Genomic DNA, 22,014 nt, shown 5'->3' with positions numbered 1-22,014 from the left:
GTGGTAAAGAAAGAGGTCCTCAAACTCTTATATGCTAGAATTATCTATCCTATTTCCGCATAGTGAGTGGGTAAGCCCAGTTCAAGTCGTGCCCAAGAAAGGCATGACGGTGGTGGAAAATAGCAAGAACGAGCTAATTCCCCAATGAACCGTCATGGGATGGAGAATGTGTATAGATTACAGAAAACTCAACAAGGCCACTAAGAAGGATCACTTCCCACTACCTTTCATCGATGAGATGTTAGAGTGATTGGCGAAGCACTCCTACTTCTGTTTCCTTGATGGTTATTCCGGTTACCATCAAATACCCATCCATCCCGAAGATCAGAACAAGACTACATTCACGTGCCCCTATGGAACATATGCCTACCGACGAATGTCATTTGGGTTATGCAATGCACCCGCGTCATTCCAAAGGTGCATGATGTCCATCTTCTCCGACATGATCGAAGAAAATATGGAAGTTTTCATGGATGACTTCTCAGTCTATGGAACGACCTTCGATCATTGTCTAGAAAATTTGGACAGAGTCTTGTAGAGATGCCATGAGAAGGACCTGATCCTCAACTGGGAGAAATGTCAATTCATGGTCCGTGAAGGCATCGTTTTAGGACACTTAGTGTCCGAAAGAGGGATAGAGATGGATAAGGCGAAGATTGAAGTCATTGAACAACTTCCGCCTCCCATCAATGTGAAAGGAATCAGAAGCTTCCTTGGCCATGCCGGATTCTATCGAAGGTTCATGGCGAACTTCTCCCAGATCGCTAGACCCCTCACAAGTCTCTTAGCCAAGGATGTTCCTTTCCAATTCACAAATGAGTGCCATAAAGCCTTTGTTACTCTCAAAAAGGCACTCATCTCAGCTCCAATCATTCAACCCCCAGATTGGAAGCTCCCGTTCGAGATCATGTGTGATGCTAGTGATTACGCGGTGGGGGCCGTATTTGGTCAAACCAAGGATAAGAAACATCACGCGATCGCGTACGTAAGCAAGACACTAACTGGAGCTTAGCTCAATTATGCCACCACAGAAAAAGAGCTCCTAGCAGTTGTATTTGCCATCGACAAGTTTAGATACTATCTAGTGGGTACCAAGGTCATCGTCTATACAGACCATGCCGCACTCAAGTACCTCTTCACTTAGAAGGATGCTAAACCAAGGTTGATCAGATGGATTCTTCTACTCCAAGAGTTTGATTTGGAAATTAAAGATAAGAAAGGAGTAGAGAATTCAGTGGCGGATCATTTATCGCGCATGACCAATACGAATACCCAAGACCTGCCGATAAATGACTTCCTGCGGGATGATATGCTTCTCAAAGTAACAGCTTAGCACCCCTGGTACGTGAATATCGTGAACTTCATGGTCTCGGGGTATGTACCCCAGGGGAGAGCAAAAAGAAGTTAGTTCAAAAGAGCAGACGCCACTTATGGGATGCACCATATCTGTACCGAGTCTGTGCAGATGGGTTACTTAGACTTTGTGTACCTACGGCAGAAGGACAAAAGATCATAGAGAAATGCCATGCAGCACCATATGGAGGTCACTATGGTGTATTTCGCACTGAAGCGAAAATTTGGCAGAGCAGTTTCACAAGCAAGAGCAAGGTATGGAGGGATCACAGCTCGCGATTCAATGCCCCTAAACTACAATCTTCAAGTTGAACTTTTTGACGTCTGGGGTATTGACTATATGGGACCCTTTGTGAAATCCCAAGGATGCGAGTATATCTTAGTCGCCGTAGATTACGTCTCCAAATGGGTTGAAGCCATGCCATGCAGAGCCGCTGATGCAAAGCATGCCCGTAAGATGTTCCATGAGATTATCTTTCCAAGGTTTGGCACACCACGGATGGTAATCAGTGATGGAGGGTCACACTTCATTGACTCGGCCTTCCGGAACTTCCTCAAGGAACTAGGGACAAGGCACAACATCGCGACTCCATACCACCCTCAGACCAGCGGTCAAGCAGAAACATCTAACAAGCAAATCAAGAATATTCTGCAGAAGACCGTGAATGAGATGGGAAGGGGATGGAAGCTGAAATTACCGGATGCACTTTAGGCATACCGGACAGCATACAAGACACCCATTGGAATGTCACCCTATTAGCCTGTCTATGGGAAAACTTGCCACTTACCCGTAGAGCTGGAGCACAGACCACACTGGGCTATCCGGAGGTGGAACATGGATCTTAAAATAGCCAGAGAGTACTGGAAACGCCAGATCTCAGAATTGGAGGAATGGAGAGATAAAGCTTATCATAGTGCCTCGATCTACAAAGAAAGAACCAAGAGATGGCACGATAAGCGGTTGAAGCCTAAGAACTTCAATCCCGGAGACAAGGTATTGCTCTTTAATTCTAGGGTCAAGTTATTTGGTCATAGGAAACTACGAAGCAAATGGAAAGGACCGTATCACGTCATCGACACATCACCACATGGAGCCATCACGATACAAGATGATGATGGTAACGCCTATAAGGTAAACGGTCAACGACTCAAGCTTTTCCTACACCATAATAAAGCTCTTGATGAGGAGATAGACGTGATTGACTTAGTTGATCCCGTACTGACATTCAAAAAGAGCCATATAGGCCAAAAGGGCAGGTGGGCCCATCCTACGTCTAAAACACCTGACCCCACTTGCTGACCCGCGCAAGCTGGGGCCCAGCCTGGGTTGGCCGATCACTAGGTCGGCCGAACCGGGCCAGCCCCAGTTAGGCCCAGTTTCGGGGCACGGCCTCCTTGACCCACCTAGAGTCCAACTCCGCGAGGCATGACGGCGTTTCACGACGAGAAAAGGAGTCTCGTACCCTTCTTCCTTTCTTAAGAAACCTTAAACTCCACACCTTGTTTCCATCTATTCCCCAAAACCTCCATTGATTCCAACAGCATCCCATCACAATCAACCCATGGCCGGCAAAGGAGAACCCAAAACCATAGCCACCACACCGGCCATGACTCCTCCAGCGACTTTTCCAGCAATCAACACCCCAACTCCTGCAACTGAAGCATCGATGGAAGAAGTGGCGACCTTTGTGCAGCCCCTGGCCATGATCCCAGCCGAGGGGAATAGCAAAGGACCGGTGGGTGCCACCCTCCGGTCGGCCGACCTGCCTGGTCGGCCGACCAAGGGGCGTGACATCCAGTGCCCCCGCCCCGCTGCACGATCCCCCTCGCCCACGATCCCCCTCGCCTCTCAAGATTACAAGATCTAGGGCCCGTGCGCATAGTCCCTATGGAAGGCCGTCGAAGGAAGCTCCGGCCCCATCGAGGCTGATCGTTCAGCAGCTCTTCAAGGATGGAGCGACAACAGGACCACCCGCGTCCCCTCAGATTTCGCGGGCTGCTCCTGTGACACAGAAGAGCGCTCCGAGATCTGCACAGAGGGCGACCCCGACACGGACTCCGGACACTCAAAAGAGGAGCAAAGCCGCCAGTCCATCGCCAAAGAAGACCATATCCTAGTCGTCGCCGGCAATGCCTAAGGACGACATGACTTCAGATGGACCCACCATTGCCGACCTCACCGCAATGGTCCAGCAGCTACGCCTGGAGAATAGGCGTCTCGAGGACTAGCTTGCGGAGAGGAAGATCGAGGTGGAGGAGCTTCGGGATGACCTCCGTCTCTTACGGAGAGGGTTGAGCGCTAAGATGAAGCACTTGTTTGAGGCTACGGGTCATAAGGACCTCTATTAGGAGTCACCTCCTAAGAAAGGTTGTTATCTTAGGATTAGTTGGGCGCTAGTTTTAATCGTTTCGTTTAGGTTTAGGTTAGTGTAGTCGCGCCCCGGTTTTTATTTCAGAAGTGTGAACATTGGCTCCCCGGTGTTAATGCCGGCAGAGCCCCATTATCTTTCATATTTGGTTTGTTTTGTCTATGATCGAAGAGCAGGTCGAAAACAATTGTGGTGGGGAGATCCAATGACGCTACACATTCACGATCACATTCACACGTCACGTGCACCTCCCGCTCTGACTCATGAGTTTGCATCACCTCACTTGTTTCCGCCCTTTAGTGTTTCTAAACATGAGCATATCTTCTCAAATTCTTTAACCTGTTTAAGAAATTTGCTAATAAAAGCTCTTGATAGATGATTTGCATAAATGTTTTTCATACTGCACTAACCTTTAGCTTAGGCTAAGTTATCTCTCTTAGTAATCGGGAACTTATCTTCCGGGTTTTCTCGCCCGGACTAGAGTATCTCAAGTTAGTGCTCTAGGTTGAGGGGGATTTCTCTCGAAGGCCTTGAGAGAAATCCTTACACTGAGTGTAGACGTGGTGTCTGACCTTAGTATTAGCTACAAAGTGTGTTCCACCCCACGGAACCGTTGTGGTAGTCGTTAGGTGGTGACAGCCCTATCCGTCCTTTGTAGTCCACCACGTTCAGGTGTTTTCATAGCAGTAGTGCAGGTTGTCGTTGGACTCCCCTCTCATCCCTTTCTGAAGTCCTTCCTCTTCCAGCTGCTGAAGTAAGCTCTGCTTTCCTGAGGACTAGTTAGGTGCTTAGTCTGATCTTGAGAGGCTAACTCGATAGTTTAGAAGTGTATCAGGTGTCTTATCTCGCTCGTTGTCCTCCCAGCTCTACCTCTCTAAGGTTTAGAATCTCCGTGTGTCACTCGGTCACTGCCTGGCCACTTATCTTACCTACCTATCTGGCTTACCCCCGTCTAGTCAGTCGGTCAATTAAGCTAGTACGGTTATCAATCGATTTATGATACTCTTTACCATAGTGCTTCCCTGAGGAAAAATACGATACCCTGGAATACTCCAAGGTGAAGTGCTACAATGGTGATTCTGTGCGCTTGCAGAATATCTATTCTAATCGGGCATAAGAAACGCCAACAACAACTTCCAGGGGTCTCTACATCGAGTAGCTACTCGACACGCCCTGTCCATGTGCAAGCAGGAGCAAGGCGAATCCATCAGATCCTACATCAAGCGCTTCTTCAATACAAGAGCCACCATCCCCAATGTCGCGGACGACGATGTCATAGACTACTTCCAGAGCGGCATTACTGTCCAGTCTCTATACCGTGATTTCGGGCACAATCGCCCCAAAATGGTAGTAGAGCTAGCGACATGATGCAACGATGGGCTAACAAAGAGGAGCAAGAGTGCAGTCGCTTCCCACGCCGTAACAACGATAACAATGGGAAACGTCACAACGACCGTGGAGGGCCTAGCAACTAGCGGGATCCTGCACGCAAGCGCAAGCCTGACGATACTGTCAGGACTATGGATCGCACCCCGCGTGGTAAGAAGAATGAAAAACCGCAGGATCAATTTGACAAGACCCTTCACAACAAGAGGTGCCTAATCCACCCCAAGAGCAACCACTCGATGTGGGAGTGCACGATCCTGCGCAAATCCTTCCAGTCAACACCGCCAAATGCTCCTAAGAAAAAGCAGAACAAGGATGACGAAGACGACAAGAAAGACCCCGATGGGTTCCAACAACAACAAAACATCGTCAACGTCATATTTGGAGGAGATCCTAGCTTCTCCAAGCGGGCCCAGAAGCTACTACTCAAAGAAATTCTTTCGGTTGAGCTAGCAATTCAAAGACCACTCAAATACAGCGAGGTTCCCATCACTTTCTTCAGGGAGGGTCAATGGACCAGCTTCTCCGAACCAGGAAAGTTCCCGCTAGTACTCGATCCAGTTGTCCAAGGATCCTAGCTTACTCGAGTACTCATCGATGGCGGAAGCGGGCTCAACTTCATCTTCGCAAGTACTCTGGCCAAGATGGGCCTCAACTACATGAGTCTGCTCACTCCAAGCAAGGCCCCTTTCTATGGCATTGTTCCCGGAAACTCTTCTACACCAATCGGCTCGGTCACCCTTCCGGTCACATTTGGTACAGAACAGAACTTCCGGACGGAATACATCAAGTTCGAATTAGCCGACTTCGAATCTTACTACCACGCCATACTGGGAAGACCCGCACTGGGTAAGTTCATGGCAGTACCACACTATGTATACCTGCTCCTCAAGATGCCAGGCAACACAGGAGTACTTTCCCTGCGGGGAGACCTCCTTAAGTCCTTCGAGTGTGACAAGGAAGCAATAGATCATGCTGCCACAATTCGAGTTCCTAGCTCTGTCAGCGAAATACTTGCTGCCGCTAAGGAACTCTCACTCAACAAGGACTCAACGCCATCCAAGAAACCAAGCCAGTCCTCGGTCAAACCAACTGGCGACGTGGGCACCAAGACTATTCAACTACAAGAGGGAGATGACTCCAAAACCGCCATCATCGGAGCTGGCTTGGGTGATAAATAGGAACTCGAGCTCGTCAACTTTCTTAGGGCCAACCGAGACATATTCGCGTGGAAACCAGCGAATATGCCAGGGGTGTCCAAGGAGTTGATCGAGCATGCCCTTAAGGTTGACACCAAAGCCATACCAAAGAAGCAACGGCTACGGCGTTTCTCCCCGGACAAATGAGAAGCAATCAAGAAGGAGCTGGCAAAACTACTCGCAGCAGGGTTCATCAAAGAGGTCTACCATCCCGAATGGTTAGCCAACCCTGTACTTGTCCAGAAGAAGAACAACAACGAGTGGAGGATGTGCGTCGACTACACCGATCTAAACAAGCATTGCCCAAAGGATCCTTTCGGGCTACCCCGCATTGATCAAGTAATCGACTCCATGGCAGGATGTGTCCTATTATCCTTCCTCAACTGCTATTCAGGCTATCATCAGATCGCCCTGAAATAAGAAGACCAAATCAAGACGGCATTCATCACTCCTTACGGGCCATACGCCTACCAGACAATGTCCTTTGGGCTGAAGAATGCTGGTGCCACTTACCAGCACGCGACACAGCTGTGCTTTGCTGATCAGCTACATCGCAATATTGAAGCCTACGTCCATGACGTGGTCGTCAAAACCAAGACCCAGGATCAATTCATCACTGACCTAGAAGAAACCTTCAACAGCCTTCGAAATTTCCGCTGGAAACTCAATCCAACTAAGTGTGTCTTCGGCGTACCCTCTGGAAAACTACTCGGATTCATCGTCAGCAACCGAGGAATCGAGGCTAATCCAAAGAAGATCAATGCTATTATGGCCATGGACACCCCAGCTACCATCAAGGACGTTTAGAAGCATACAGGTTGCATGGCAGCCTTGAACCGGTTCTTGTCCAGGCTTGGCGAACGAGGCCTACCCTTCTTTAAGCTCCTCAAGCCACAAGACATATTTGAGTGGACTACAGAAGCCGGGGAAGCACTCGAGAACCTTAAGCATCATCTCCAGTCACCGCCAATTCTTACAGCACCACTACCAGGAGAGGAACTACTCCTCTACATCACTGCGACTACTCATGTGGTCAGTACGGCGATAGTAATCGAATGTCCGGAGCAAGGCCACGCTTACGGTGTTCAGAGACCAGTCTACTTCATCAGCGAAGTACTCTCTGAATCAAAGGTTAGATATCCATCAATCCAGAAAGTTCTATATGGAAAACTAATCACCTCCAGGAAGCTTCGACACTATTTCGACTAGTACAAGATCTCAGTAATAACTGACTTCCCATTGGCGGATATACTCCACAATCGGGATGCCACCGGACGAATTTCAAAGTGGGTAGTTGAACTGGGAGCCTTGGAAATCAACTTCAAGCCAAGGACAGCAATCAATTCACAAGCACTAGTCGACTTATTAGTTGAATGGCGAGAGAATCAAATCCCAGCACCTCACAACATACCTGAAAATTGGGTAATGTACTTTGATGGCTCGCTCAAGCTCGACGGAGGCGGCGTGGGAGTTCTGTTCATATCCCCCAAGGGAGAACAGTTGATGTATGTGTTCCAAATCCTGTTTAAAGTCTCCAACAATGAAGCTGAATACGAGGCACTGCTACATGGGCTTCGCTTAGCAGTTTCTCTCGGTATCAAGCGACTACTTGTCTACGACGATTCTCTACTCATCGTCCAACAAGTAAATAAAGAATGGTACATCAACAAGAACACAATGGATGCATACATTGAAGAAATCAGAAAGCTCGAGAACAAGTTCTCAGGATTGGAAATCCACCACATAGACCGTGACAATAACATGGGAGCCGATGTCCTTTCCAAACTTGGATCTACTCGGGCAGCTATTCCACCTGGAGTCTTTGTTCATGAACTACACCATCCATCAGTCAAGATACAAAGTCAACAAGCTACTGATGAGGAGGCCCCAGCCACAGTCAGAGAAGTACTAATGATCGAAGAAGACTGGTGGATTCAGTTCATCGACTTCATAAAGGAGTTCAAGCTTCCACCACATGTTGATGCCAAGAGCGCCGAAGCTGCTCGCATTATCAGGCGAAGCAAGGGTTTCGTTCTCGTCAGTGACAATCTGTATAAGCACTCTTCTTCAGGCATCCTTATGAAATGTGTTACCCTTGAAGAAGGCAAAGACATCCTCAGAGAGATACATGAAGGAGTATGTGGCAACCACGCCGCGTCAAGGACACTAGTCGGCAAGGCTTACAGATCAGGGTTCTTCTGGACAACAGTTGTATCGGATGCAAAAGACCTTGTCAGACGATGCCCTGGCTGCCAATTCTTCGGCAAGAGGACTCACGTCCCAGCACATAATTTAATAACAATCCCTCCATCGTGGACGTTTGCTTGTTGGAGTCTGGAAATGATCGGACCTCTAACCATAGCCCCAGGAGGATTTAATCATGTGCTGGTAGCAGTCGACAAGTTTACCATGTGGATCGAGTACAACCCCATTGTCAAGATCTCATCAGATAGAGCAGTGGATTTCATCTCCGACATCATACATCGGTTTGGATTTCCTCATACCATCATCACAGATCTTGGCTCGAACTTTACATCGCAGTCTTTCTGAGATTTCTGTCTTTCTGAGATTTCTGTGATAATTCTTGCATAGAGGTCAAGTATGCTTCAGTGGCTCATCCTCGAGTAAATGGTCAAGTAGAGCGTATCAATGGCTTGGTACTCGATGGCTTGAAGAAAAGACTCTACGGCGCCAACTCCAAGAAAGGTGGCTAGTGGATTCAAGAACTACCCCATGTGGTCTGGGGGCTGCGAACGCAGCCTAGAAAAGCAACTGGACAGTCTCCCTTCTTCATCACCTATGGGTCAAAGGCTATACTACCTGCAGATATCATGTGGAAATATCCAAGAGTAGAAGCCTATCAAGAAGGAGAAGTAGATGAAGCTCAACAGCTTGAATTGAATCAGTCGAAGAAGCCAGGATCAATGCTTTGACCCAATCGGCTAGATACCTTCAAGGAGTCAGACGCTATCATGATCGCAATGTCCAGCAAAGATCTTTCAATCTAGGAGATCTAGTCCTACGAAGGATTCAAGATGAAACGGGACTGCACAAGTTAAATTCCAGATGGGAGGGACCTTTCATTGTATCTAAGGTTACAAGACCTGGATCATACAGAATTACTGATGCAGCTGGTAATGAGGTACCTAATTCCTGGAACATCGAGCACTTGCGTAGATTTGACCCTTGATCCAAGTAACATGGTGATCTCAGGTGATCTTTTTAATAAATCAAGGATTCCCATCATTCGATCGACTACATTAGAGGTAGTTTTCAACCTGGCGGCATCATATTGGACTATCCTCTAATAGATTTTTCCAACCAGGGTAATCTCCACATATTCATACCGACCTAGATAACCTGATCAGGATAGCTTACACATTTTTCCATGGGGATAACTATACAAGCCACATCCTCGTTCTCAGTATAAGGACAAAACCTAATCGCTAGCTCGAGAAGGTATATGGATACCTTTACTAGTTTGTCCAACTTGGGTAACTCGACGGAGTTCATCCTAACAGGTCAACTATAAGGAACTCCAGCCTTGCGCTAAAGGCAAAACTACTCGCTCGCTCGAGTATGTTTTGGATACTACTAAAATTAGTCCTACAGGGGTAACTCGACGTGGTTCACCCTAACTGGTCAGTCTTAGTAGATACTCCAGTCTATATGATAGACACCCTACTCGCTGGCTCGAGTAGGTATTGGATATTTTTAAGATAATTTCTTCTTGGATAACTCGACGGGGTTCATCCTAACAGATCTATCTTAGAAATTACTCCAGTCCTTGGTCAGGATACACTACTCGCTTGCTCGAGTAGTTTATGGATATCTCTACAAAGTTTTTTCTATCTGGGTAGTCTGACGGGATTCATCCTAATTGATCAACTATGGAGATTACTCCATGTGAGCATTCTACTCGACTACTTGAGTGGTTTGTATTTATCCTACGGTATCAGATCATGCTTCTGAAGTCACACCAACAGGATAAAAGCAATACATACAAAGACAAGATCTTACAGTTGATGACAAGAGTTGTTACAAGCAGATTATTCTGCCAAGTTCTTCAAAATCTCCTTAGCGATTACTTCTGACTCTTTACAATAGCTCTGGAATTTCTCATCAGAACAATCTGCAGCTATTCCTTTGGCTATGGGAGCTAAGTTATGCTGAGGCCAGTAAGACTTGACAACTCCAATCATATGGGTTAGATAATTTTTGGAGGTGGCTGTCATGACGTCGAAGAATTTCTTGGGAGCCTCTTCCAAATGTTCTACCAAAGAATTACTACTCGATGACCCATCTTCAGAATCAACCATATCTACAATGACGTGAGCTGCTGCAACTAGTCGAGTATGGTCATTTGAAGAACCTGATAAAAGGACATCTCAATGAGTATCTAATCATTGACTAAGTATTGTCAAGATAAGGATCAAGTACTTACAAGCTTGAGCAGATTGCAGTTTTTCCTGGAGTTTGGCTTTCTCCTCCTCCAGATGCTTGATCTGCTGCTTCATGTCACAAAGTTCTAGATGATGCTTTCAGTTCGCTTCATAAAGCTTGTTCCGTGCAGCAAGGGATTCATCAAGGTGTTTGGCAATTAATGCATTTTGCTAGGCCAAGGTATTCTGATTATCAACAGTCTTATACAAAGCATGTGATTTCAAGAAGGACCGATTGGCAACTTCCTATAAGTACAAAGCAAGATGGGCCAGATGTCACCAACTACTTGACATAAGCAAACAGCAGCAGAAGAAGGATTACCTTGGTATATTTAAAGCTCCACTGCATACAATCTGCAAGCTTCTTTACATTGACTATAGACAACAATGGATCATCAAAGAGCTCCTTACCCAATTCCTCTTGGGTAGACTATGGCAGAGACTGAAAGGGTACTACTCGAACAGCAGGATTTCTTGATCCTTCAGCTCCACCACTGCCAATCCCAGCAGCACTTGAGGTACCTTCAGTAGTTGCAGAAGGAGCAAGCTTGGGCACTAAAGGATTCGGCTCATTTGATGTCCCAGATGTGTCTGCATCCGGCGAGATGGCAGTTGAATTCTCAATTAACCCAATTACTGGTGACTCGGGGGCTGATCGAGTAGTTGTTTCTAGATCATTCTGCATCCAATTACGAAAATCCTGGATCTGATCCTTCTCATGCACTAGAAGATATTGGATCCTAGCCAAGAGACATTCAACATAAGAAAGCTGAGGCAAACAGGATCAAATTAAAGAATGTCAGATTCTTACTGGCCACTATCAAGACGGGGTATTTTTCTCTGCAACAAAGATCCGGGAACTGCTTTCCGCTTCTTACTATCATCAGAAGGAGCAGCATCTTCCGAAGATGAAGGCATGCAATACCATATCTTATAATTCTTCTGCAAAGAAAGCAAGGATTCATCGGAAGGTTAAAATGCATATTTACAAGTACTCGATAGTGTTTCTCAACACTTACCCAGGTCTTTTCCGGAGGATTGACTGCACAGAAGAGTGGTGGCAGTACCAAAGACCTGTCGAAATTATCGAGTACTTTACAACATCTTTTGATTACTTTAGAATGAGCCATTGCTTCTGGAGAGAGTCTGGTGGGATCTTTTGTGCCTTCATATCTGAAGGCAGGATGTTTCCGACGCTGGAGAGGTTGAATCCGATGACTCACAAAGGAAAAGACCACATGATCACCAGTAACTCCTTTGTTTTTGAAATTGGCAATGGCGCGAAGAATGCATTCGACTTGTTTGCCACCAGGTCCTGTACTCGACCAGTTTGCTTGGACTTGGGGGCGCCAGCAACTCTCTCTGGAAGTGGAGATTCGAAGTTCCCGACATGAAACCAAAAACTTTTCCACGCGGTTCCTTTACCCGCCGGATCATAAGCTAAGTACTCATCTCGGGTCTCAGGATGAAGTACTAATTCACATCCGCCGACGACACTGGGCTTGGCAGCATTTGGAATGGGTGTGAGGGTAAAGAAATGTTGGAAAAGATGGAAGTGAGGAAGAATACCAAGGAATGCCTCACAGAAATGAGTAAATATAGAAAGATGCAAGATGGATTGGGGGTCAGATGATGCAATTGGATTTCCCAAAATTGTAGAAGAGCATGGAAGAATTCAGATACAGGAACGGCAAGACCATGTTACATGAAATCACGAAATACAACGGTTTCAAGTGTACCTTCGAAGGGATAATCTTCTCCTTCGCCTGCATGCCATTGGATTACGGCTTGACTCTGGAGAAGACCCATATTCTCCAATTTTTGCACAGCTGCTTGAAACATTTTACTTTTGCGCCAGCCCATCGAAAGATTTGCAACTGCTTCATCTTCAATCTTGGACTTGTTCTTCTTGGGAGCCATCTCAGTGTCACGAGTTTAGGCTTGGGGGCTATGAGAGAGGTTAATGGATACCACAGGTAGTTGGGAAGTGTAAATCTAAAATTGACGGCGGCCATGAGTCAAGAGGATAAAAACACTAGAAGTTACCAAACGGGCTTATATGGTCTCTGATGGCAATTTTGTGAATACCTGGAAGATCAACGGATTGTTTACTTTTTAGGGAACTTTCATCACATATTTTGTCACGAGTTTTTTGATTCTTAAATCTAAATTAAGAGATTTAAATTCAAGACTCGGGGGCTGCGGGATATGTGCATCAGAGATTTATTTTTCAATTTTTTTGGAAAATAATGAAGGAAAAGACTGAAGTGACCCTCAGCCTGATTCTGCGATTCAACCTATGGCTCGGGGGCTACTCCATATGGAGCGCGAGTACTTCGCACGCCATATATGATCAAGATTTCGGGGCTTGAGCACCTCACAGCCTCGGAGCAACCGGGAGTACTTGGAGGACTACTCGACGTATCTGAAGAAGCAACCAGAAGGACGTTCTGACTACTTGAAGTACTCGAAGATGCTCAACCAAGTACTCGACGCCTGCAGGACTCGGCTACGAAGAGCTTGGGGGCTTGTCAGACCCGGGGCAGCGGGAATGCTTATAGGCATAGAATGTTCTAGAGTAAGGGATAGCTCATGGATGTACTTTACCTCTCTTGTAACTACCCGAATAGGTGTAGAACTAGCTGCAGTACAAGGAAACTACCCGATCGTGTTGTAGTAAGACTCCAACTGTACTCGGCTAGGACTTTCCATGTAACCATGTTCCCCCGAATATATAAGGGCGGGCAGGGACCCCTCGAAACACATCAACACCTAAGGCAATACAAACAACCACACAGGACGTAGGGTATTACGCAACTCGCGGCCCAAATCTGTTTAAATCTTTGTGTTCCTTGCACCATCGAGTTCCAGAGCAGTCAATCCCTACCTACAAACCTTACTGCTAAGGGTATCCCTGAGCAGGCTTGGCAGTAAACACCGACAGTCACCAAAGAATGAGAGATATCCCCAGATCTCATTCCATGTCGAGAACCACAAAGCCCGCAACGATGAAAGTATCCTTGACTTATACCAGAAGATTATGAACAATACCCTCCGGGGATCATATGGTAGAGTCAGCCAGTTGAACGCACATCATGGTAGGGGAAAGAACAGGATAACTTAGCTTCTCGAATGTGGCCTTGGGCATAATGTTGACACTTGCTCCAAGGTCACAGAGAGCTTGCTCGAAGTAGCAGTCGTGGATCGAGCAGCTGATCATCGGTGCCTGGTGTCCCCTCCGATTGATGCTGCTAATTCACACCCACGATCCTCTCTTGGGTCGTGTGAGCTTCTCTATATAGCTGGAGCAAGGTGCCTTCCATGGTGGCTTCCCCCATCTCACAGTTACTACATTGACACTTTCTAGAGTGGATTCTGGTTATCCTAAAATCTTTCATGTGTCAACGGCAGGAATAGCAGCAGCCAGCTGAGCTAGTTGAGTTTCAAGCATTTTATTGAAACTTAGCTCATTCTTAATAGTTGTGGACAATCCATCCAATTTGGCTTGAATGGTCTCCAGGGACTTGTCATTGGCGATCAGCTTCTTCTGAATTGGGTCATTGATCTTTGCCTGACCATAGATTAAATCCCTCAAGGTAGGCTGATTGGGATTGAAATTTGAATTTCCATTGCCTCCTTGATAAAATGGGCGTGGTTGATTCCACCCCTGACCTCCTTGTGGACGAAACCCAATATTGCTGATGAACATGGCTTCTTCTTGGGTTTTCGGACAGTCATTGTCCGAATGTCCAGTATTTCCACAGACCTTGCATTTCATGCGAGCATCCAAGGCTTGAAGTGTCTGCATCGGAGCCTTATCTTGTGGATATCCCTCAAATTTCTTGAGGAGGAGATCAATCTTGGCAGCTAGCATGTCGGCTTCCTTGATGGAATGCATGCCTCGCTAACAAGATTGGAGTCAATCATCACTCTAACCTTGGTTGGAAACCATCTTCTCTATTAAGCATGTAGCTCTTTCAGGGGTCAGAGAGAAGAAAGCTCCACCAGCAGCAGCGTCAACATGATCACGGGCTGTCTGAGTTAGCCATTTGTAGAAACTCTATATAGTATGAGCCAATTATCCATCACGTGGTGCGGACACGCTAGGATGTACTCCTAAAGTCGCTGCTAAGCTTCAGGAATGGTCTCACTGGATGCATGCTAAAAACTCAAAATTATCCCTCGTTGGGCATTGGTTTTGCCCATTGGAAAGAACTTCGCGAGGAATGCCTTGGTGCAATTATTCCAGGTGTTCACTGAACTTCTGTTAGCATAGAACCACTGCTTCGCTCTCCCTTGAACAGAAAACGGAAACAGCCAGAGCCGGATAGCATCTTGCGAAACTCCCTTGATAACAAAAGTGCTGCAAACCTCCAGGAATTGCTGAAGGTGAGCGCTAGCATCCTCCTTGGTCTTGCCACAGGAAGGTCTGGCCTGCACCATCGTAATTAAGCCCGTCTTGATCTCGAAATTCTCTCCCCAATTACTACATCAGGCCCGACAGGGACGTTGTTGCAGAAGGAGCAGAGAAATCCCGAAGAGTCTTTTGAGGCATAGAGTTAGAAGGGGATGGCGCACTAATGACTGGTTCTGATGCCGATTGTGTACGTTGAGGAGGTACGACACGAGGCCGAACTCTTGTTAAGAGCGAATCAAGATTCTGCGTGAAGTTTTGCGGCAGATCAAAACCGGTCATACACTACCCTGTATTCATCACAACAAAGGAGAAAACAAGCCATGCTAGCCTGTTTAGCAAATGAATATTCCATTTCCTTTTTTCATGACCTTGCCTACACAATTAACCTATGTCTTCCCCGATAGTGGCGCCAAAAATGCTTGTTCGTATTTCATAACATCTACTTCAGAAACAGGGTCATTCAGCCTGGTTCCTGGACTGCTGCAACTCGGCCAAGAAGCCTCCCCATGCATTCTCTATAAATATGAGAAGGGGGTCTGTAGAATTAGAACACACCACAAGTTGCAAGCTCAAGCTCCTTCTCTTGTTTAGCTCTTAGCCTAGTGGAGTTTAGGTGAATGTTGGTATTTCCTAACGTCTACTTCAGAAACAGGGTCGTTCAGTTTGGTTCCGGTAAAAGCTTCAGAAATGTTCGGCATCGGTGCCAACAAATGCCTCGACATTTCATATAGCAATCACTGATAACCAAATTATAATGAACCATGAATCATTCCACAAGCAGATGCAACATTTTATCTAGATGAGTATTTCTGCAGGGAAGGCGGCGACTAAGTTGTGTAGGTAGGCAATATGAACTATCTCAATGAAATATTTAAATGCAAAAACAAGGGTAAAATAAATATGGATGAAGGTAGTGTGAAACACAAGAAAAACTTAGTTCTAACAAAAGTAAAAAGTGGCAGGGAGCTAGGTAGAAGTTAGTTAGTCAAGGTCTATCTAATGTTCTTTTGTTATTTATACGGTTTACTAGCACTTTATACTTTGCACTTAATGTGATTAATCTCTATCTAGTTATTCCTAATACAAGGGAGAACTGTGCAAATGGCTGACATATATGACTGTCATGCCATCATAGACATTTATACACTCCGACCACCCTAACCGAACGTGGAGGATTACGATGACACTAAACAGGGCTGTCACCACCTACAGGCCACCTCTACAAACCATGGGAAAGGGTGACATCCAAACACACTTAACTAACCCAGGCACCATGTCTACGTGAGCCTGAATTCTGCGCTTTGATTGGTCGACGATTTTTCCCATGGATCATAAGGTCCTCAGAACCTGCACTTTAGTCCTTTTTTCTACTTTGTATAGTTTCTAGGGACATAGTGGATTTCTACTTTTTTTGGGACAAAAATGTATACGAAATATTTGAACTCTAAATATTTTTTGATCAAACTGACGCTTGAAATTGGTCGCTAACAAGCGTCAACAGTTAAGTAGTAGTCTTCGGGTCCCTGAGGTTGCTTTGGAGTATAGGTATGAGTTCATATGTAGTTCTCCTTTGTAATACTCGATCGTTTGTAATAGACTTATCTTATAGTTATTTATGTTTGCATGATCTATCTCCTGCGGTGTCAGATATAGATTTCATGATTAGTTTGCTTTGTTACTGTATCCTTTGCATGGTTAGATAATTAGCTTTAGTACACTGGTACCCGCTCTAGTATTCGAAAGTTTGCCCTAGTATGATGTTTGTCCATCCGAAGGGTGGGGGCTTCGCGCGGGATACTAGAGTATCGCTTAATAATGTAGACACGGTGTCTGGGTTAGTTAAGTGTTGCTGGATGTCATCTTTTTCCACGGTTTGTAGATGTAGCATGCAGATGGTGACAGCCCTGTTCTATGTCATTGTAATCCTCCACGTTTGGTTAGGAGGGGTAGGAGGTCCATAAAGTACCGTGATGGCATGGGAAGATTTATCTGCTAGTCATGAGCGGTCTCCCAGTAGTACTCGGTTGACTAAAGTTATGATAATCATAAGTATAATGTGCTTAGTAATCTGTATAAATAACTTAAGTACATTAAAACCCGAGTTGCTACTTCTTTCTATCTCCATGCCTTTATATTTTATTTTGAGTTGAGTATTAACTTGTGTGTCACACTACCTTTATCCAATATTAATCTTACCGCTGTTTGTGCACTTGAATATTCCATTGGAATCAGTTCATTAACCTGCCTACACATCTTAGCTGGCGCCTTCCCTTCAAAAATATAAATGACACCCCAGAATACCCTCGGATAAAATGCTACTTCGGTAATTCTATGCACTTGCGGAATGATCTATGGTTCATGACTAACCCTGTTCCTAGTGATTGCCTCAAGAAATGTCACAAGCATTTCTGGTGCCATTACCGGGGATAGGTCTAGTAACCTTGTATCTAGAGAAGATGTTACAAAATACCAACAACTTCCTCTTCCAACCGATCTCGAGAGGAAACTCTTCTTCCAGCTGATCATGGACAGGAGTGCGCCTTCTCTGGGGCTCGTCCCTATAAATCGACTATTGGCTTCGACCATCAACACACTGCCTCTTGTATGAGAATTGATTCCCATGTATCTTGTTGCACTCTGGGCAGTCATCCACCGATGGTACGCGCAAGCCTGCATTCCAGTAGTCCGTGAAAAATGGACACCCCCAATGTTTTTCTTCTCGCCTAGCACGTTCGTCTTGCCGGTGTTGCTCCTTCTCCTACTGATCCTGGTACTTGTTGATCAGCATATGGGACATCACATGTCTGCTGGGTCTTTTGGAATTGTCTCCTCGCTCGTATCGGCCTTGCCCACCGAGTTGGTTAGTTGATACTGTTGCTTTGGGGTCAACAGCTCCCGAAAGCTAGGTTCGTTTAGAAGTCAACATCTTGGGCCTTGTCTTGGCATCTTGATCCTTCGCATCCACCATGTTGGCAGGGAAAGGATGACCGTCGATCTTCATCGACTTCTCTGATGCGTCAAATTTGATTCTTCCCGCTTCGATAACCCATTGAATCTCCTTGTAGAATACCCTGCAATCGTAAGAATTATGAGAAACAGCGTTATGCCACATGCAATACCTACGATTCTTCAACTCCATAGCCAACAGAATCATATGATTCGAAGACAGTTTGATCTGCCCCTCTTCAAGCAACAGATCAAAAATTTTGTTTGCCTTTGTAATGTCGAACTCATACTTCTCCTCTTCCTTTTTAGCAAATGGGCAGGAAAATGGCTCTCTTTTCTTGGTCCACTCAGCGAAGCCAATCTCTGCCTCCTCATCGGAGTTAGAAGTATCTCCTTCAAAATTTATCCTTTTCTAGCTTAGAGTCGTTCCTAGAACCGGGGCTCGAACATCCACAAATGCTAGCCTCAAAGCAAGATTACTCTCTTGAGAAGAGAACCTTTCCTTAATGTGAGGCAGAAACTCTTGAAAAGCCAATTCAGCTAACTAGCTATCACTAAGGGATAGGCTAAAACACCTGCTCCTGATGTCCCTGAACATTTGAACATATCCGTAACAGGCTCATCGTTCCTCTGCCTGACTATCATCAGGTCTATGAGCCTCATCTCATGTACTCCTACGAAGATGTACTTGAGGAACGGGTTATCCATATCAGCCCATGTAATGATGGAATATGCAGGTAAGGAGGAGAACCATGCAAAGGCCAATCCAGATAGCGAGAGTGGGAATAGACGAATCCTCAAAGCATCAATTCCTGCAGCTTCTCCACATTGGATCGGGAATCGACTGATGTGCTCGACAGTAGACATTGAGTCTTGTCCAGAGAACTTGGTGAAATCCGTCACCCTGTATCTGTTAGGTAGAGCAATTTGATCATAAGCGTTAGGGCAAGGCTTATGGTACATGAATGTCGGCTCTTTGAGCTTCAAGCCGAATTGATTACGAATCACATCCGCTATCTATGAAGACTAGTCAATAACTTTAGGTACAGCGGCCTACTAAGGTGGAGGTGGCTATTGTGTCTGGGCTTGAATTGACTGAACTGGCTGCAGGGCAGGAACTGCAACAGGTTGAGTGAATGGTTATTGCTGTTGTGGAACGAATCCCTATCTTTGTTGATCACGGGACAGGCATCTTCTGCTGCACTGTTGATGGCTCCTGGATGGGTTGGTTAGCCACCACCTGTGGCTGGAAACCCATCATGTGCGCCATGTAGTTGTCAAGCTGAGCATAGGCAGCAGGATCTTGTTGGTACAGTGCCATCGGCTGGGCAGTCAACGTGGCGTTGGGGTGCCCCCCTGCTGCGAAACATGTGGCGACGATGGTTGCTGGGACATGACCATTGGCCTGGTGATCTGGGGCGATTGTTGCGAAATTAATGGTGCCCCCCAGAGTCGGAAGCACTCGGTTCAGTAGAAACCACCATTTCAGGAGGCATCCCGAGAGACGTTGGAGGAGCGTAGCTATGTGGAGTGTTGCAGAGGTTCCACTGAGCCGGTGTAGCCATTGACGGCGAACTGGTAGTGTAGATCGGCGCCGTCTGTACCGGAGTCTCCATGGATGGAAACACCGGTGGCTGGAAGAGAGTAGGCGGCATAGGATTGAATCCCATGTCAACATGTGCAGCACCATCTGCCATCGGCTCAAAGCCGATGCATGCTGCTGGAGATGTTGTTGCCCTGGTGGCTGCAGCGGCTGATGACTCTAGTTGAGAGTACGCCGACCCTTTGTATCTAGGGGTTAATTGGCTATTGATCATCTGATAAATGGCATTCTGGACGGAGTTTGTCATGACTTTGGATTGATTGATTAAGGCGTGATGCATGGCTTGGTCAAACAACTCCTGGAACTTCATGGGGTCTTGGGTGATGGTGATGTGATGCGGTGAAGGAAGAGCACCCTTCTGGATGACCTTTCCTTGTCTCCCCACGAAGCTGAACGATAGAAGGCAAGCGGCCTTAAAGCCATCGACAGCTTGGGCCACTTGCTGCTTCTGAACATCGTTAATATGTTCCTCAGTGACGTTGATGATGCTATCGTTGCAGATCTCATTTGCTGTAGCACCCCGAATGTTTCCACAATCCGAAGCCCACAAAAAAACAAATTAAAAAACAAATATAAAGATAATACAAAATTTCGGCAAAGTTTCCCCTATAAATAGGACGTACCGGACAAGCAGTTTATAACACAAGATATCGAATTAACATACGAATGAAGAATAAACATCACATCCAATCCCAACAGCAAAATAAGTTATCCCAACCAACCATAAGACGTCCCAACAGCTCTAAGAATTAATGAAGATAGACTAAGCATGTCTAAAAGAAAATGTGTGTTCTTGCAGAATATGCTACTCCCACTTCCCATGCATGCCACACGCATTTGGTTCCTAAAAAACCAAATAAACACAAGTGTGAGTAATAATACTCAGCAAGCACAATTAGAACTGGAAAGAACATAGCAACAACATTCCAGGAGACACGAATGAATGAAACTAGTGAAAAAGTAGTTTCCGTCTAAAACGGACACAACTTGAAACATCCTTAGCATTTACCGGTAAAGCCGAGCAAGTGGGGCCAGCACTTACTCACAGGAACATGAATAAAAGAACCAAATTGCACATCCGAATCCACCGAAACATGAATGGAATTTAAAGGAATAACTCGAAACTTGAATCATGAAATATGAACAAATCATGGACTTGAATATCATAAACATCGGACAAAGCAACTTGCCAACAAACAAGTTCATCATGCACTTGCCTTAACCATGGTGATAACCCGACGCCACGCGCTCGCTACTAGAACTCTGCAAACCTGTGCATTAATCCACGTTTAGGAACTAGCACAAGATACGCGACTTAGAAATTTTTATTATGATAGCTGCGGTTAATTTCCCCACCTAATCTAATTTGGGTTTATCTAGAAATTCGATTACAAGGTACTGGCTCACTAATCTGACCATAACTTTTGATTCACTTAAGCAAATATAGCAAATAAATACATTTCAAACATCTACAGAAAATTTTCAACAGCTTTTGTTACAGGAAACAAAGTTAATTTGAACTCTAACTTGGTCAAAAACAGGTAAACAGATATCTGCACAGATTTTAACCTAGTCAGGCAGCAATACTAATTTGACGATTACTCCTAATTAGCTGAACGGAATTGAGTGAAACCAGCACCATCGGAAAGTCACGAGAAGAACTACAACTATCGTATTGAAGGGATATTGAAATTATGTACAGATTAATACCAAAATTCAAATTAATCTTGCTGTCCACAAATTCAGACTATTGATTATGGGTTCCGGTGACTGATTGAACTGCATGAACCAGTAATGTTATTCGTTGATGGGAAAGGCATGAATTTGGGTACACACCTGATGGAACCCTTGCTTCTTCTCTAATTCCTCCCGTTCCCCTCCCTTGCTTGACCAGCAGACCAACACTTGGAAGGGGAGGACTGACCGGCGATGGCACGGTCGCTAGGAACAAGCGAGCAGGAAGGGCGGCCAGCGGAGATGATCTGAGCAGCGATGCAGGAAGGGTGGCGGCGCTGCTGCTGGAACAGGGGAAAATGGAAGGAGCGGCTCAAGAATAGGAGTGGCGGCGCTGGAAACAAACTGGCGTAGAAGTTGTAGGGAGAAAAATAAACCTAATGCCAACCGACGGTCTAGATTGATTTGCTTGCCATAAATTCATCCGATCTCCAAATGTAACATATGAGTGGTCAAACGGAATCAATTCAACGAGCTCTACGCGTCCACGGTGTCCGACTATCCCAGCTGTCATTCAAAAAGTCAATCTTTCACTCTTTCTAATTAGATTGGTCAACCCACTATT

General features: G+C 45.7%; 2 protein-coding genes and 1 long non-coding RNA gene across 4 annotated transcripts; 1 reads left to right on the top strand and 2 right to left on the bottom strand.

The window, feature by feature from the left end:
- The first annotated feature begins 8,068 nt into the window (after window positions 1-8,068).
- On the top strand, window positions 8,069-8,935 carry LOC120674770. The gene is made up of 2 exons (XM_039955897.1): window positions 8,069-8,539; window positions 8,900-8,935. The coding sequence occupies exons 1-2, from the start codon at window positions 8,069-8,071 to the stop codon at window positions 8,933-8,935; spliced, it is 507 nt and encodes a 168-aa protein (XP_039811831.1).
- Window positions 8,936-10,292: 1,357 nt separating this feature from the next.
- Window positions 10,293-12,321, bottom strand: LOC120672296. Of its 2 annotated transcripts, XR_005674050.1 has the most exons (5): window positions 11,769-12,321; window positions 11,561-11,691; window positions 11,072-11,489; window positions 10,752-10,995; window positions 10,293-10,679 (listed from the first exon to the last, which is right to left on the bottom strand). XR_005674050.1 is itself a non-coding variant. In XM_039952619.1 (4 exons), the coding sequence occupies exons 1-3, from the start codon at window positions 11,877-11,879 to the stop codon at window positions 11,180-11,182; spliced, it is 552 nt and encodes a 183-aa protein (XP_039808553.1). In that variant the 5' UTR covers window positions 11,880-12,321; the 3' UTR covers window positions 10,293-10,679; window positions 10,752-11,179. The 2 variants fall into 2 exon arrangements, 1 of the variants encoding a protein (XP_039808553.1); XM_039952619.1 differs by having other exon boundaries at window positions 10,752-11,489.
- Window positions 12,322-20,294: 7,973 nt separating this feature from the next.
- Window positions 20,295-21,799, bottom strand: LOC120674346. Its single transcript, XR_005675058.1, has 2 exons — window positions 21,552-21,799; window positions 20,295-20,986 (listed from the first exon to the last, which is right to left on the bottom strand). It is a non-coding gene; the product is annotated as an uncharacterized LOC120674346 (long non-coding RNA).
- Between the last annotated feature and the right edge of the window lie 215 nt (window positions 21,800-22,014).

The sequence above is a fragment of the Panicum virgatum genome, chromosome 5N (assembly GCF_016808335.1).
Source record: "Panicum virgatum strain AP13 chromosome 5N, P.virgatum_v5, whole genome shotgun sequence".
NCBI classification, from domain to species: domain Eukaryota; kingdom Viridiplantae; phylum Streptophyta; class Magnoliopsida; order Poales; family Poaceae; genus Panicum; species Panicum virgatum.
Note: the sequence above shows the minus strand (reverse complement) of the source record. Positions and strands in the feature narration are given on the sequence as shown.